At 35.2% G+C, this 14677-nt stretch overlaps 1 protein-coding gene across 1 annotated transcript; it reads left to right on the forward strand.

The window, feature by feature from the left end:
* Nucleotides 1–8488: 8488 nt before the first annotated feature.
* On the forward strand, nucleotides 8489–9430 carry LOC130457391 (olfactory receptor 2H2-like). The gene has a single exon (XM_056818378.1). It carries the CDS (start codon nucleotides 8495–8497, stop codon nucleotides 9428–9430), a length of 936 nt encoding a protein of 311 aa, XP_056674356.1. The 5' UTR covers nucleotides 8489–8494.
* The last annotated feature ends 5247 nt before the right edge of the window (nucleotides 9431–14677 follow it).

Consider the following 14677-nt stretch of genomic DNA (forward strand, 5'->3'; position numbering starts at 1 on the left):
AAGGAGGGAGGTAAAGGTTGGCCATTGGGGAGGGAGAAGTTGGGCAATATAAGAGAGAAGGTGGGCAGTGCAAGGCAGAGACTGGGTGTGGCAAAAACAAGGGTAAGTAGGGCAAGGGTCAGATGGTAAGTTGGGGTAGAGAGGTGTTCTTGGAGGAAAGGAGGCAGGCAGGGTGGGAGTGAGGGGGGTTAGGGTATAGGGAGGGGAGGAAGGAGTCAAATCCTGGCCTGGATCAAGAGAGGGAGGAATCTTCTCACAGGCAGGCTGAGAAGATGACAGGGCATCTTTTTTTTTGTCAGATTTAACTAAGAGTTTAGGAAGAGGAACTGAAGGAGTCAAAGAAGAATGGCCTGGATCTAGAGAATGAGTAGCCTCTTTGTTGGGGGACAGTGAGTCAGCCAAGCTATTTTGGGGGGTAGTGTATTTGGTTGAATTGTCAAGGAGATGTACCCAAAGAAAGCAATAGCAATATTCTTTAGAATTTTTGTCAATGGCCTGTTTTAGTGTCTGGTCTTTTGTCCCCGAATTTAGAAAAATTACTAGCCTTTCTTTTCTAATTCATTTGGGAAAATTCCTGGGAGTTTTACTCTATTTGCATGGGTCCTTCTGCTCTAGCTGCTATTCTTTTTTTTTTAAAACTCTTACCTTCCGTCTTGGAGTCAATACTGTGTATTGGCTCCATGGCAGAAGAGTGGTAAGGGCTAGGCAATGGGGGTCAAGTGACTTGCCCAGGGTCACACAACTGGGAAGTGTCTGAGGTCAGATTTGAACCTAGGACCTCCCGTCTCTAGGCCTAGCTCTCAACACACTGAGCTACCCAGCTGCCCCCTCTAGCTGCTATTCTTGAGTAGGAGCTCAGTAACAGTATTAGCACTAGTACTATAGTCAGTACCCAATAGGGAGGTGTTCTGATTATTTCTGCTGAGTAATTAATATAATTAAAGGATCCCAAAACAGTTCCAATACTATAGTGAAAGAAAAAAAAATTAAGACACAATGTCCTTTAATTTTTTGGTAGAAAGCAACCAAACTATATTAGGGTTAAATAAGAAATCAATGCAAGACAATAGTGCTACTAATATATATATATTTATAATGATAGTGATTATTATTTTAAATTATCATTATTATTGAAATAATGAATCACTGAAGTGATATATCCAATGAATTAATAACTCCTTTCCTCTATATGTTTTGTTTTTAAATTCTCAATGTCTGTCCTAGTAACAACTCTAAGATAGAAGGATAATGTCTAGGCAAACTGGGTTCAATGACTTGCCCAGGGTGACACAGCTAGGAAATGTCTGAGACCAGTTTTGAATCCAGGTCCTCCTAATTCCAGACCTGGCTCTCTATCCATTGAGTCACATACCTGCCCTACATCTTTGAGACTAGTCAGGACAGACTCAGGTTAAAAAACCCTATATCCTCCACTTCAAAAAGACTGAGGAAGCCTTACAGCCTAAGCTTGGAACACTGCAATAAAGGGGAAGGATCCAGAAAGTGAATGGTGGGGCAATGCCAAAAGATGGCTAAAAGATTTAAGATTTATAAAAACCTAGATTATAAGAAGATAAAACAATATAGATTCAACCCCAGAAGGAACGATGACTAAATTCTCTAATAGACTGTAAAATTCTCTTCATAAATATGATTTAAGGAAAAGGAGGCAATGGCTGGTAAAATATATAATTCTTTCATCCCACTTTGAACAATTCCAAATGGTATGAAAGAGTAATGAGTTTAAAAAGATGGAGAAGATTTGGAAGTTCTCTCAAGATAGGAGGAAAAGACCTCTAAGACAATATTTAAAGGTGGGAATGAGTTTGGCATACATGAGGGAGACAATGAGATCAACCTTTCTGGAGCAAAGTTCAGAGTAGTCATGAAATCACAAATCCTGAGATTCCAATGACACAAAATGAAAAGAGAGAAAACAGGCAGGTAAATAATATTTTATTATATTTATATAATTTTGGAGGTTAACCCGAATATATGTTCAAAATTCTTTTGAGCAGAGAAATAGTACTGGGAATATATGAAGGCAATTAGCAATTAGCCTGACTTGATACCTGGAGATAAAGATTCAGGTTAGTCCAAGATTAAAAGGCATTTACATGAGTTGGGTAAGTTTGAATGACCCTAAGGACTGTCTGAAGCAAATGTCAGTGAAAAGATCCCCATACGAAATCCAATGACACCAGGCATGAAATGCCCAGAAGACAGATTCCCTTAGACACTTCTCTTTTCTTAGTTGGGGTATAGGACTCTGGAGGATAAGGGTCAGAGAGAGAGAGAGAGAGAGATGTTCTAGAAAATTACTCCTTTATTGCTAATGAGGAGTTACAGAGATCAAATCCCATAGGCTCCCAAACTGTTGCTCTCTCTCTTGCAATCTCTGGACTCAGTATGTGCACAGTGCCTGGCTAACTATCACAAACTAGGGGGATTTCTACAAAGTCAATTGTATTCTGAATGGTATGGCGGATAAAATACTGGACTTGGAGTCAAAAAGACCTGGGTTAAAATTCCATCTAAAATACTTACTAGCTGTGGTGCCCTGGACAAATCACATAGCTTCTCTGGGACTCAGATTATCATTTGTAAAATGAGGAGTTTGGACTTACTGACATCTAACTTATTATCATATGGTCCCTTATTTGTTCTACAAACTTCTCCCAGGCCAGGTGACAATAGGGTTAATGCTACTGATACTTTGGTACCCAATTCTGTTGTCAGATATTCTATTCTGCATGACCAAAGGCCTATCCTGATTTGTTTCCTATCCCTAGAATCTTAATTTTTACATGGTAAAAGCCCACATGCTAGGAGCCTGGTGATGGAATCAACACAAAGGTATAAGAGTGAACCCCATTCTCCACTTTGCTTCCTCAGCCTTCCAATGAATTAAGTCATTGCTGTCCAAACAAGACCAGAAGGACTAGCAATATTGATGTTACTACTGTTTCAGATCCAGAAATAAGAGGTAAGAATGGGTTACTGTTCTTTAACAATGGAATTGAGGATTTAATGAGGCAGCACATACCCATATGTCTCTTTCACCATTTTTCCTCAGCATGGAGCCTCACACTTCTAAGGTTCAGATCATTGTTGTTGCATGTGTACAAACAAGACTAGCACAATCAGACCTGTTTTGAAATTGTAAATGGCACTTTTCTTTTGAAGGAGAATCATTTTTAAATGCCTGGGGAGTTGATTTGGTTTTGGAAGGAACTCTGTGATAAATCAGTGTATAAAACAAAGAATTCAAATAAACAGGATATAACTTGCATTTTTTTCATTTATTCATTAGATTTAGACAATCTCAGAACTGGAAGAGACAATCTATTCTAGCCACTCATCCCACTCAGAATTCCCTCCACTGTATGTTTTAGAGGTGGTAATAATAACTTTTATTACTACAATTATTTAAAGTTTATGAAGTGATATAGATTCAGTGTTTTATTTAGATTTTATGGCAACCAAGTGAAATAGGAAATAAAATTATTTCTGTTACAGATAGAGAAAATGAAGTTTATAGTTCAAATGACTAGCCCATGGTCATATAGCTAGTAATATTAGGGATGGGTGGATTCAACCCATGTTTCTCTAACTCTAAATCCAGCACCCTCTTTTCTTACTCTTGGTTAGGTGATATAGAACATTGGGCATGTAGTTAAGAAAATTCCTGTATCAATCTAGTCTCAGGCAATAAATAATTAGATTACCCTTGGCCAAATATTTAATACTCCTCAGCTTACTTGGCTCATGGGGTTGGTGTGAGGATCCAATGAAATAATGTAAGAAAAAACCTTGAAGAATTATAAAAATGATATTATTTATTGTGAGTATTATTGTCACACTACCTCTCATCTAGTCATTGTATCTTTCCAGATCTTGGGAACACAGAGTGAGAGAAGAATGATGGGAATTTAGTCTGAAAAGAGGCTGGAACCCGGTTGCAGAGGAATTTAAATGCAAAGTGTTTGTATTTTATCTTGGAGGCAATAGGGAGTTACTGAAGTTTTGTGAGCAGAGTCTAGATGTAGTCAGCCAGCATGCTTTAAGAATATGTATTTGGAGCTATGGATTGGAGCTAGGTAGAGTATGGATTAGACAGGAAAGATACTAGAGGCAGGTAAATTAATTAATTCTGTGCTAAAGTCCATGAAAGATTTGAGAAGGACTTGAGTTAGAGTGGTGGCCAGGTAACTGGAAAGCTACAGAGAAACCACAATGGGGGGGGGGCGGTAATAGTTCTGTTGTATTCTGCTCAGGTCAGATTATGATTAATGTATTGTGTACAAAACAAAATGAAGTATAGTCATGTTATAGAACCTTCAACATGGTAAAGAGGCAGAAAACCAAGCCTTTAAGTGATTGAAGTAATTGAGGAAGAAAAAGTGAAGGAGTCATAATAATTGTTTTCAAGTATTTGTAGAATTTCAATGTAGAGGAAGAATTAGCATTTTTCTGCTTGGACCTAGAAGGTTGAACTGGGAGCAGTGAACAGAGTGTAAGAGAAATGATTTTTGTTTGATATAAGAGAATTTTTTCTTAAAACGTAGAGGTTTCCATGAGTAAAATGAACCGCTACAATAAATTATGGACTCTCTTTGATTGAAAGTCTTTAAATGCAGCCTGAATCTTTTTTTAATTAAAAATTTAAAAAATCTTTACTTCCTATCTTAGAAATGATATTAAGTATTGACTTCAAAGAAGAAGAGCAGTAAAGGTTAAGCAATTGGGGTTAAGTGACTTGTCCAGGGTCACAGAGCTAGTTAGTATCTGAGGCTGGATTTTAACTTGTGTCTTCCTGACTCTAGGCTGAACACTATATACTGTTCCACTTAACTAACAGATGGGACATTGAGAAAACATAAAATTACTAATGTTTTCCTCTCTATAGAAAAAGTAGTTTGAGACCAATGTGTGTTTTACACATTTACACATAATCTAGAAAGATTATTTCTTAAATTTTATTGAGTCACTTCTTTTTATTAACCCTTACTTTTCATCTTAGAATCAATACTGATATTAGTTCCAAGGAAGAAGAGCAATAAGGGCTAGGCAATGGGAATTAAGTGACTTGCCCAGGGTCACACAGCTGGGAAGTGGCTGAAGCCAGATTTGAATCCAGGACCTTCTGTCCCTAGGTCAGGCTGTCGATCAACAGTCACCTAGCTGGCTCCAAGTCTCTTTTCTATGTTATCTTCTTCTTTCTCTTTCAATAATTCTATCTGCCAGAATATCTGCTACTTGTCTATCATGAGCTACCAAGTTCTATTTCATGCTGACATTCCAGAGGACCTCATGTTGTCTTAGAAAATCCAAACCATGCTTTTGGCTTCAAATAAGCAGACTACGAAGATAATCCTTATGTCTTCCGAGTGAATAATAGAAAAAAAAAATATCCCAATGTTCTGTTTCATATACCATTATTGACATGTCTTTACTCTTCATTCCAAAGTCCTCATAACCATCAGTCCATTAAATACATATGGTTTCATTATATATACTCAAATAAGGCCTGTTCTAGTCAAATGCATTGTTATTCCTTTTCTCCCCCATGGCATAATCCATTTAAGCAATGTTGTCTTTCATATCCATAAATAACTTTAGATTTGGGGGAGAGGAGAGTCTATGAACAGTCACTGAGGAAGAAAGGATCAAGTTTAAGTAGAAACTGAACCGATAAGCAACATTTTCCCTTCTCCGTTGATGACTATGGGAAGACAGTCATATAGAGATGCTTCCACTTATTTGCTGTTATATCAGACATTCAGGGATAACATGTCAGACTTATTTGGTGTAAAATATGATGATTCTGTTTCCCAGAGATCCCATTGTATTTCTATCTTGGGGATCCAAAAGGACAGATATCAATTCTGTGCAAAGAGATTTTAACTTTATTCCATAGGTAGTAGGAAGCTTTTTTGGGTTTTGAAAATGTATTTGTATCTTTATATAGGAAAGATAACTTGGGAAGCAGTATGAAAGGTAGATTTATAGAAGAATGACATTATAAGAGGCAGAATGATTAATTGAAACTACTTGAGTTTTTAATATAATTTATAATGTATTGGAATGGTGGCTTTTGGAATTGGGAAGAGGCAAGGAAGTGAGAAAAATTGTGGTGGGAGACCTGATAGTACATGACAGTTGATTTATTATTTGGCAGTTTAAGGTTGACAGAAAATTTTAAGATAAGAAATTTTAAATATAGGATATTAAATTTTGTTATAATTGACAGATATAGTAAAATCAGAAAGGGGAGCAGGTTTTGAGGAAAAGATTTCAAGGTTGGTTTTGGACATATCAAGTATGAGACACTAGTGTAGATACATTAAGAAACTGATGGACTACTGGTAGTATAAGGTTTATAACTGAAGCTCAGGAGGAAGGTCAGGAATAGAATTAGTGAGCAGAGAATCACTTTTGTAGGGATTATACTTGAAGGTTGGCAGACAGACACACAGAGAGACAGGGAGAGACACATGGACACGAGGGAAAGATATAGAGACACAAAGGGACAAAAAGACAAAAAGATAAACAGAGACACAAAGACAGACACAGAGAGAGGCACATAGGTTCAAACTATGATGAATGTAGACATATCATCATTAAGTGTTTTGGATGAGTATGAAGAAACAAAAAAGAGGTAATGAAGAAAGACAGGAGGTAAACAAGGAAGTCAGTGTCTCATAAATCAAGAGAAGAATGTATCTACAGAAACATAAGGGTGTGGTAAAAGGTATCAAAAACTACAAAAAAGTAAAGGCCTTTAGATTGGGTGATAAAGTCATAATTGGTGAATTTTTAGAGAGCAATTTCAGTAGAATGAGTGGAAATTATGTAGCGATAGGTGGAGTAGTGAACATAGAAGCAGAGACATTAACTGTAGACTGCTTTTTCAGGAAATTTGATTGTTAAAAGGAAGAGAAGGGTTTGTAGCATTTGAATAAGCTGGAAAGGTTTGGGGCATTTCATTTTAATTTTTTTATATTTAGTGAAATCTGTGCATGTATAGGCTTGAAATAATATAGAGGGAAATACTGAAGATACATGATGGTTGAGGGGATAGGACAGAGTAACATAGGAGGAGATAATAATTCACATTTATAACTTTAAAGATTATAAAATGCTATCTTCATAATATCCCTCTGAGCTTTATAAGGGAAATTGTCCTTGAAAACCAAGTACCTAATCACTAAAAGGTCAATAATTTTGCTTTAAACTAACCTTACAAATGGGACCATGATAGGTGATTCATTTATAATTTCAAATTAGTTGCTTAGCACACAGTAAGGGCTTAATAAATGTTTATTTATTGACTGAACTAGAAAGAGAGCAATTATAGGACAATCATTCTAGTCAGAAATAGGAGATGGCACCATTTCGTGAAGAAGATGCACATAGCTAGAGAAGGGGAGGTTGGGAGAAGACACACAGCACCAGGAGAATAAAAGCACAGGTAGAAGGAGATTCCACAAGCATAGGGTAAAAACTTTTTTAACGAGGCTATTTAGTGAGGAGTATTAGGTAAAAGCTAATTTTTTTTACTATTTTTTTTTACTATTAAGTAAAAGTTACTGAACCTTCTTCCCTTTCTCCAGCCTCACTATGAACCCAACTCGCAACCATAGATCCTGATTTCATTGAAGTAAGAGTCTAGTCCATCTACTATCAATACTGGGAAAGGTAATATTAGGATTACAGATGATATTTAATGTCATAATGATGAATTAATATACTGAGAATGAAGAAAAGAGAACATAAGAAAAACTCTTAATTGGTAAGCTTTAAGATAGCAATTTGATAGAGCAAACAGAATCCACGTAGCAAAAAGGTTCAGAAGATATGGATCATGAGAAAGTGGAGGCATTAGGAATAGACAATTTTTTCCCCCAGAAATATAGTTGAGAATTGGAGGAGAGAAATGATATGGTAGATAGGTTAAGAAGGCAAAAGAACCATTTTAGAAAGGAATTATGGCTATCTGAGGATGTTTTTAAACATTTGGAAACAGAAGGATTGAAGACTGAAGAAATAAGGCCAAGAAGTTTGCAAAAAGAATTAACAATAATTTACTTTTGGAAAATGGCAGAGATATGGATACTGGAGATAAGACACATGGTGGTTAGAATCAATATCACCCATCAATTCAAGCCTCATAGACGACAGGGTGTAAACTATGTTTAATAAGCTAGACATCTCCATCCTAAGGTATTGAATTTGGGGAGTAGTTAAAGAAACATGAGAAAGAAAGTGAAAAAGTGAGATAATAATATCTCTAAATTCTTCCTGCTTCACATGGTTACAATGAGAAGAATATGAGATAATGGATATAAAGTTATTTGTAACATAAAAAGAATCAAATATCCACTAATACTCTCTGTAGGCTCTTCCAATTCTCATAGCAATGGGAAAATAGGAATATAAAAAGCTTTTTAACCATAATTCTTCATGTCCTTTTAGTAGATCCATAAACAAGATGGAAAGTCTCAACCTCACCTCAGTGACTGAGTTCATCCTCCTTGGCCTCTCCAGCCGGCCTGAGCTCCAGGTGCATCTCTTCCTCCTCTTCTTCATGATCTACCTGATGATCTTGCTGGGGAACCTGCTCATTGTGTTGCTGACATTGAGGGATTCACGCCTCCATACACCTATGTACTTCTTCCTCACTAATTTATCCATTATAGAGGTCTGTTTCACATCTTGTGCATTTCCACAGATGCTGGTACACTTCTTGGCAAAGAAAAAGTCCATCTCTTTCTCCTGCTGTGTCATACAATTCTACACATTCTTATCCTTTGGCATTGCAGAGTGTTATATCCTATCAGTGATGGCCTATGACCGCTATGTTGCCATTCGAGACCCTTTAAGGTACTCAGTCATAATGAACTGGGGGGTATGTGGGAGGCTGGCTGCTGCATCATGGTTGGGTGGCTTTGTGTTTTCTGCAGTGGACACAGTAACCACATTTCAGCTCTCATTCTGTCGGGATAATATTATCAATCATTTTGTGTGTGAAATGCCTGCCCTACTGCACCTCTCATGTAGTGACACAACCCAAGCAGAGCTGGTCATGCATGTCCTCTGTATCTTCACTCTTTTTTGCCCTATCACACTTGTTATCATTTCCTATGCACAGATCATCATTGCTGTTCTGCGTGTTAGCTCTGCTCAGGGACGCAGAAAAGCCTTCTCTACTTGCTCTTCCCATCTTCTGGTTGTCACCCTATTTTATGGCACTATAATTTCTCTTTATACGAAGCCTCGATCTCTATCTTCTCCAGAATACAATAAAATTGTTTCTGTGTTTTATGCGGCTTTTACACCTACCCTCAACCCACTCATTTACAGCCTGAGGAATAAGGAGGTGAAAATGGCCTTCAGAAGGCTTTTGGGGAAACCTGAAAGTGCTTAAATCCATATATCCCATCCACAAGCATAACTAAGGAAAATCTAAGCCTAAATAGTCTCTTTGCTGTTCCACAAGTTTTTTATTTAGTTTCTTTTTCCAATTGCATGTAAAACAGTTTTTAGCATTCATTAAAAATGAGTTTCTAATTTCCTCTGTCTCTTCTTCCCTTCTCCCTCTTTGAAATGGCAAAAAATTTGGCATGGATTATAAATATATGGCCATGCAAAACATATTTTCCTATTAGCAATCTTGTGAAAAGAGAATACAATCCAAAAACCCCCAAGAAAACAAAGTTGAAATGAGTATACTTCAATTGGCATTCAGACTTGGCATATAGATAGCATGTTTTTTCTTAACTGCTTACGAATTGTCTTCCATTATGGTATTTCTGAGAACAGCTAAGTCATTCATAATTGATCATCATACAATATTGATGTTACTGTGTACAATGTTCTCCTGCTTCTGCTCACTTCATTTTACATTAGTTTAGATAAATTTTCAGGTTTTTTCTGAAATCATCCTGTTCATTATTTCTAGTAGTATAACAGTATTACATCACATTTTTGTCCAGTCATTCTCTAATTGAAGGATATCGCCTCAATTTGCTATTCCTTGACTCCACAAAAAAAGAGTTGCCATAAACATTTTTAACATATCCATCTGTTTCCTTTTTTTCTCTTTGAGATACAGAGGATTATTTGGAAAGAGATTATGTTGTTGAACCTCCTTTCTTTTCTCTTTCCTCCCTGCCAAACCCCAACTACACACTGATTTCAGTGAAGTAAGAATATAGGTCATCTACTATGAATGGGGAGAGCAGATATAATTTTACCAGCTAGAACCTAAGAGTGAAGGCAAAGGGTCAAATCTGCATACTAGATCTGTTGCTGTCAGTAAATCACTTAAACTTTCTAAGGCAGTTTCCTCATGTATAAAATTAGAATAATAATATTTTACAATCCAGAGTCATCTGTCCAGCAAAATTGAGTGTATTCTTTCAGGGAGAAAAATGGACATTCAATAATATTTCCAAGCATTCCTTAGGAATAAGCCAGATCTAAAAAAAATTTGAAGTCCAAACACGAGACTCAAGAGAAGCCTAAAAAGTTAAATAAGAAAGAAAAAATTTAAGGGACTCATTGAGGTCAAAATGTTTGTAATTCTATGTGAAAAGAGGCTATCTATAATTTTTAAGCATTATTCTTATCAGTAGAGCAGATAGAAAGAAAATACTTAGAAAGAGGGTGGAAAATTAAGCTTATTATAATAATATGATGTATATGATGATGTAAATTGAAATGATATTTATGTAAATGTGATACTTATGATATGTGTATATATGATAAGTAAAACAAAATCAAAGGGTGAAAAAGAGGATTGCAATAAAAGAAAAGGGAAAGGAGAGAAACAATGGAATAAATTACATAACATAAAGAGGTATGAAAAATCATTATGGGGAGAGAAGATAAGAGTGGTGATGGGCAGTGCATAAATTTAGCTTTCATTGTAACTGGCTCAGAGAGGGAAAAACAAATATGGTCATTGGGGTAGATATTTCTATCTTACCCTGAAGAGAAGTAGAAAGGGAATAAGACAAGGGAATGGGGGACATAATTGGAGGAAGGGAGAAGTGGGGAGGGGTGATAAAAAGCAAAACACTGGTGAGGAGGAATGTAGTGGAAGGAAATAGAGAAGGATTAAAAGAGGAAAATAACATGTAGGGCAATACACAATTTGTAATCATAACTCTGAATGTGAATGGGATAAACTCACCCATAAAAAGGAAACAGATAGCAGAGTGGAATAAAAACCTGAATCCTATTATATGTTGTTTACAAGAAATATATTTGAGGCAGGGTGACCCACAGATTTAAGGTGAAAGGCTGGAGCAGAATTTATTATGCATCATCTAACGTAAAAAAGGCAGGAATAGCAATCATGATATCAGAAAAAGCTAAAGTAAAAATTGATCTGATTAAAAGAGATAAGGAAGGAAATTATATCTTGTTAAAAGGTACTATAAACAAGTAATATCAATACTAAACATTTATGCACCAAATGGTATATAGCATTTATATTTTTAAAGGAGCTTAAGGGGGAAATATAGTAAAACCATACTAGTGGGGGACCTCAACCTTCCCCTATCAGAACTAGATAAATTGAACCAAAAAATAAATAAGAAAGAAGTAAGGGGAGTGAATAAAATGTTAGTAAATTTATAGGTAATAGATATCCAGAGAAAACTGAACATGGATAAAAAGGAATATGCTTTCTTTTCAACAACCAATCATACATATTCAAAGACTGACCATGTACTAAGGCAGAGAAACATCAAAATCTATATGATATAGCCAAAGCAGTAATCAGGAGAATTTATATCTCTGGGTGCCTATTTCAACAAAATAGAGAGAGAAGATCAATGAATGGGGCTTGCTATTTAAAAAATTAGAAGAAATTGAATAAGCCATCAAGGAGCTCCCTAAGAAAAAAATCCCCAAGGCCAGATGGATTCACAAGTGAATTCTATCAAACATTTAATGAACAATTAATCCCAATATTACACAAACTATTTGACAAAACAAGCAAAGAAAGAGTCTTACCAAATTCTTTTTATGACACAAATATGGTACTTATTCTTAAGCCAGGAAAACAAAAAACCAGAGAAAGAAAAGCAAAGAACAATCTCCTTAATGAACATGGATGCAAAAATCTTAAATAAGATACTAGCAAAGAGACTACAGCAAGTCAGCACAAGGATTATTCATTATGACCAGCTGGGATTTATATCAGGAAATTAAGGCTGGTTTAACATTAGGAAAACAATCTACATAATTGATTTTATTAATAGTCAAACCAACAGAAATCGCATGATTATCTCAATAGATGCAGAAAAAGCCTTTGACAAAATACAATACCCATTCCTATTGAAGACACCAGAAAGTATAGAAATAAAAGGACTTTTGTTCAAAGTAATAAAAATTATTCTTAAATGGTTTTAAATAACCATCAGCAAGAATCATCTGCAATGCAGATAGACTAGAAGCCTTCCCCAAAAGATCAAGTGTGAAGTAAGGATGCCCATTATCACCACTAGTTTTTTTTTTAATATTGTATTATAGATACTAGTGGTAGCAATTAGAGAAGAAATGGAAATTGAAGGGATTGAAGTAGGTGATGAGGAAATGAAACTGTCACTCTTTGACTTAGAGAATACTTGAAAATCAACTAAAAAGCTAGTAGAAATAATAATTTTAGCAAAGTTGCAGGATACAAAATGAACCCACACAAATCATTGGCATTTTTACATATTTCCAACACAACTGAATAGCAAGAGTTAAAAAGAGAAACTACATTTAAAATCACTCTGGACAATATAAAATATTTGGGAATTTACCAGCCAAGACAAATTCAAGAATTATGTGAACACAACTACAAAACTCTTTTCACCCAAATAAAAATAGATCTGAACAATTGGAAAAACATTAATTGTTCATGGGTAGGATAAACTAATATAATAAAAATGACAATTCTACCTAAACTTATTTAATTATTCAATGCCAATTTACTTATTCAAACTATGAAAAAAATTTTATAGAATTTTAAAAAATTATTACAAAGTCCATCTAGAAGAAAAAAAATATGAAGAATATCAAGTAATTGAATGAAAAAAAATGTGAAAGATATTAAGAGATAGAAGGGTGGATCAATGGAATAGACCAGGAGTAAATGACCTCAGCAAGATAATGTTTGATAAACCCAAAGATCCCAGCTTTTGGAACAAGAATTTACTATTTGACAAAAACTTCTGGGAAAATTGGAAAACAGTATGAGAAAAATTATATTTAGATCATCATCTCACACCCTATACCAAGATAAATTCAAAATGAGTAAATGACTTAAATAGAAAGAGAGAAATTGTAAATAAGTTAGGTGAACATAGAATAATATTATACCTGTCAGTATGTCAGATGTATGGGAAAGGAAGGAATCTAAGACCAAGCAAGAGCTAGAGAACATTACAAAATGTAAAAAAAAATTGATTATATTAAATTAAAAATCATTGTACAAACAAAACCAATGAAACCAAAATTAGAAGGGAAGGAAGAAACCAGGGGAAATTTTTTATAACAAAATTCTCTGACAAAGGTCTAATTTCCCAAATATGTAAGTAACTAAAAATGTACAAGAAATCAAGTTGTTCCCCAATTTACAAATGGTCAAAGTATACGAATAGGCAGTTTTCAGATGAAGAAATCAAAATTATTAATAATCACATGAAAAAGTGTTCTAAATCACTCCTGATTAGAGAAATGCAAATCAAAACAACTCTGAAGTACCACCTTACACCTAGCAGACTGTCCAATATGACAGTAAAGGAAAATAATAAATGTTGGAGGGGATGTGGCAAAATTGGGACACTAATACACTGCTGGTGGAGTTGTAAATTGATAAAACAATTCTGGAGTGCAATATGGAACAAGGTCCAAAGGACCACAAAACAATGCATACACTTTGACCCAGTAATACCACTACATATCCCAAAAAAGTCAGAACGAGGGGGAAAGGACCTACTTATTCAAAAATATTTTAGTAGCTCTTTTTGGAGTGGCAAAGAATTGGAAACACAGGGGCTATCCATCAATTGGATAATGGCTACGTAAGTTGTGGTATATAGTTGTATGAAATGCTATTTTTCCATTATAAATGATGAACAAGGTGCAGGAAAATCTGAAAAGACATATGAACTTATGTAAAGTAAAGTGAACAAAACCAGGACAACATTTGCCAGTAACAGATATATTGAATGATGATCATCTCTGAAGGGTAAAACGGTATCCAAGAAATTCCAAGAAAAACCCAAGGATCTCATGATGAAAAACGCTTACCCTTAGCCAAAGAAGGAACTATTGGAGTCTGATTGCTAAGCAAAACATGACATTTTACTCTTTATTTCCTTCATTAGTCTTTTATTGAATGTGTGATATGTGCCCTCTTTCATGAAATGAGGAATATGGAAATATGTGTTGAAAGACAGCACTGGTATAACACTTATCAGACAACTGCTGCAAGGAGGGATGAGGAGGAGAAGATGGAGAGAATCTGAATCTCAGAATGTCAGGCAACATTTATCAAGAATTGTTTCTACATTTAATTGAAAAAAAGTTACATGTTGAATTTATTATATATTGAAAAGGAAAGCAAGGTGTATACAATAGACATCTCCAATTTCATATATGATCTTTTTATATG

This window comes from Monodelphis domestica, chromosome 1, assembly GCF_027887165.1.
Source record: "Monodelphis domestica isolate mMonDom1 chromosome 1, mMonDom1.pri, whole genome shotgun sequence".
Classification (NCBI taxonomy): domain Eukaryota; kingdom Metazoa; phylum Chordata; class Mammalia; order Didelphimorphia; family Didelphidae; genus Monodelphis; species Monodelphis domestica.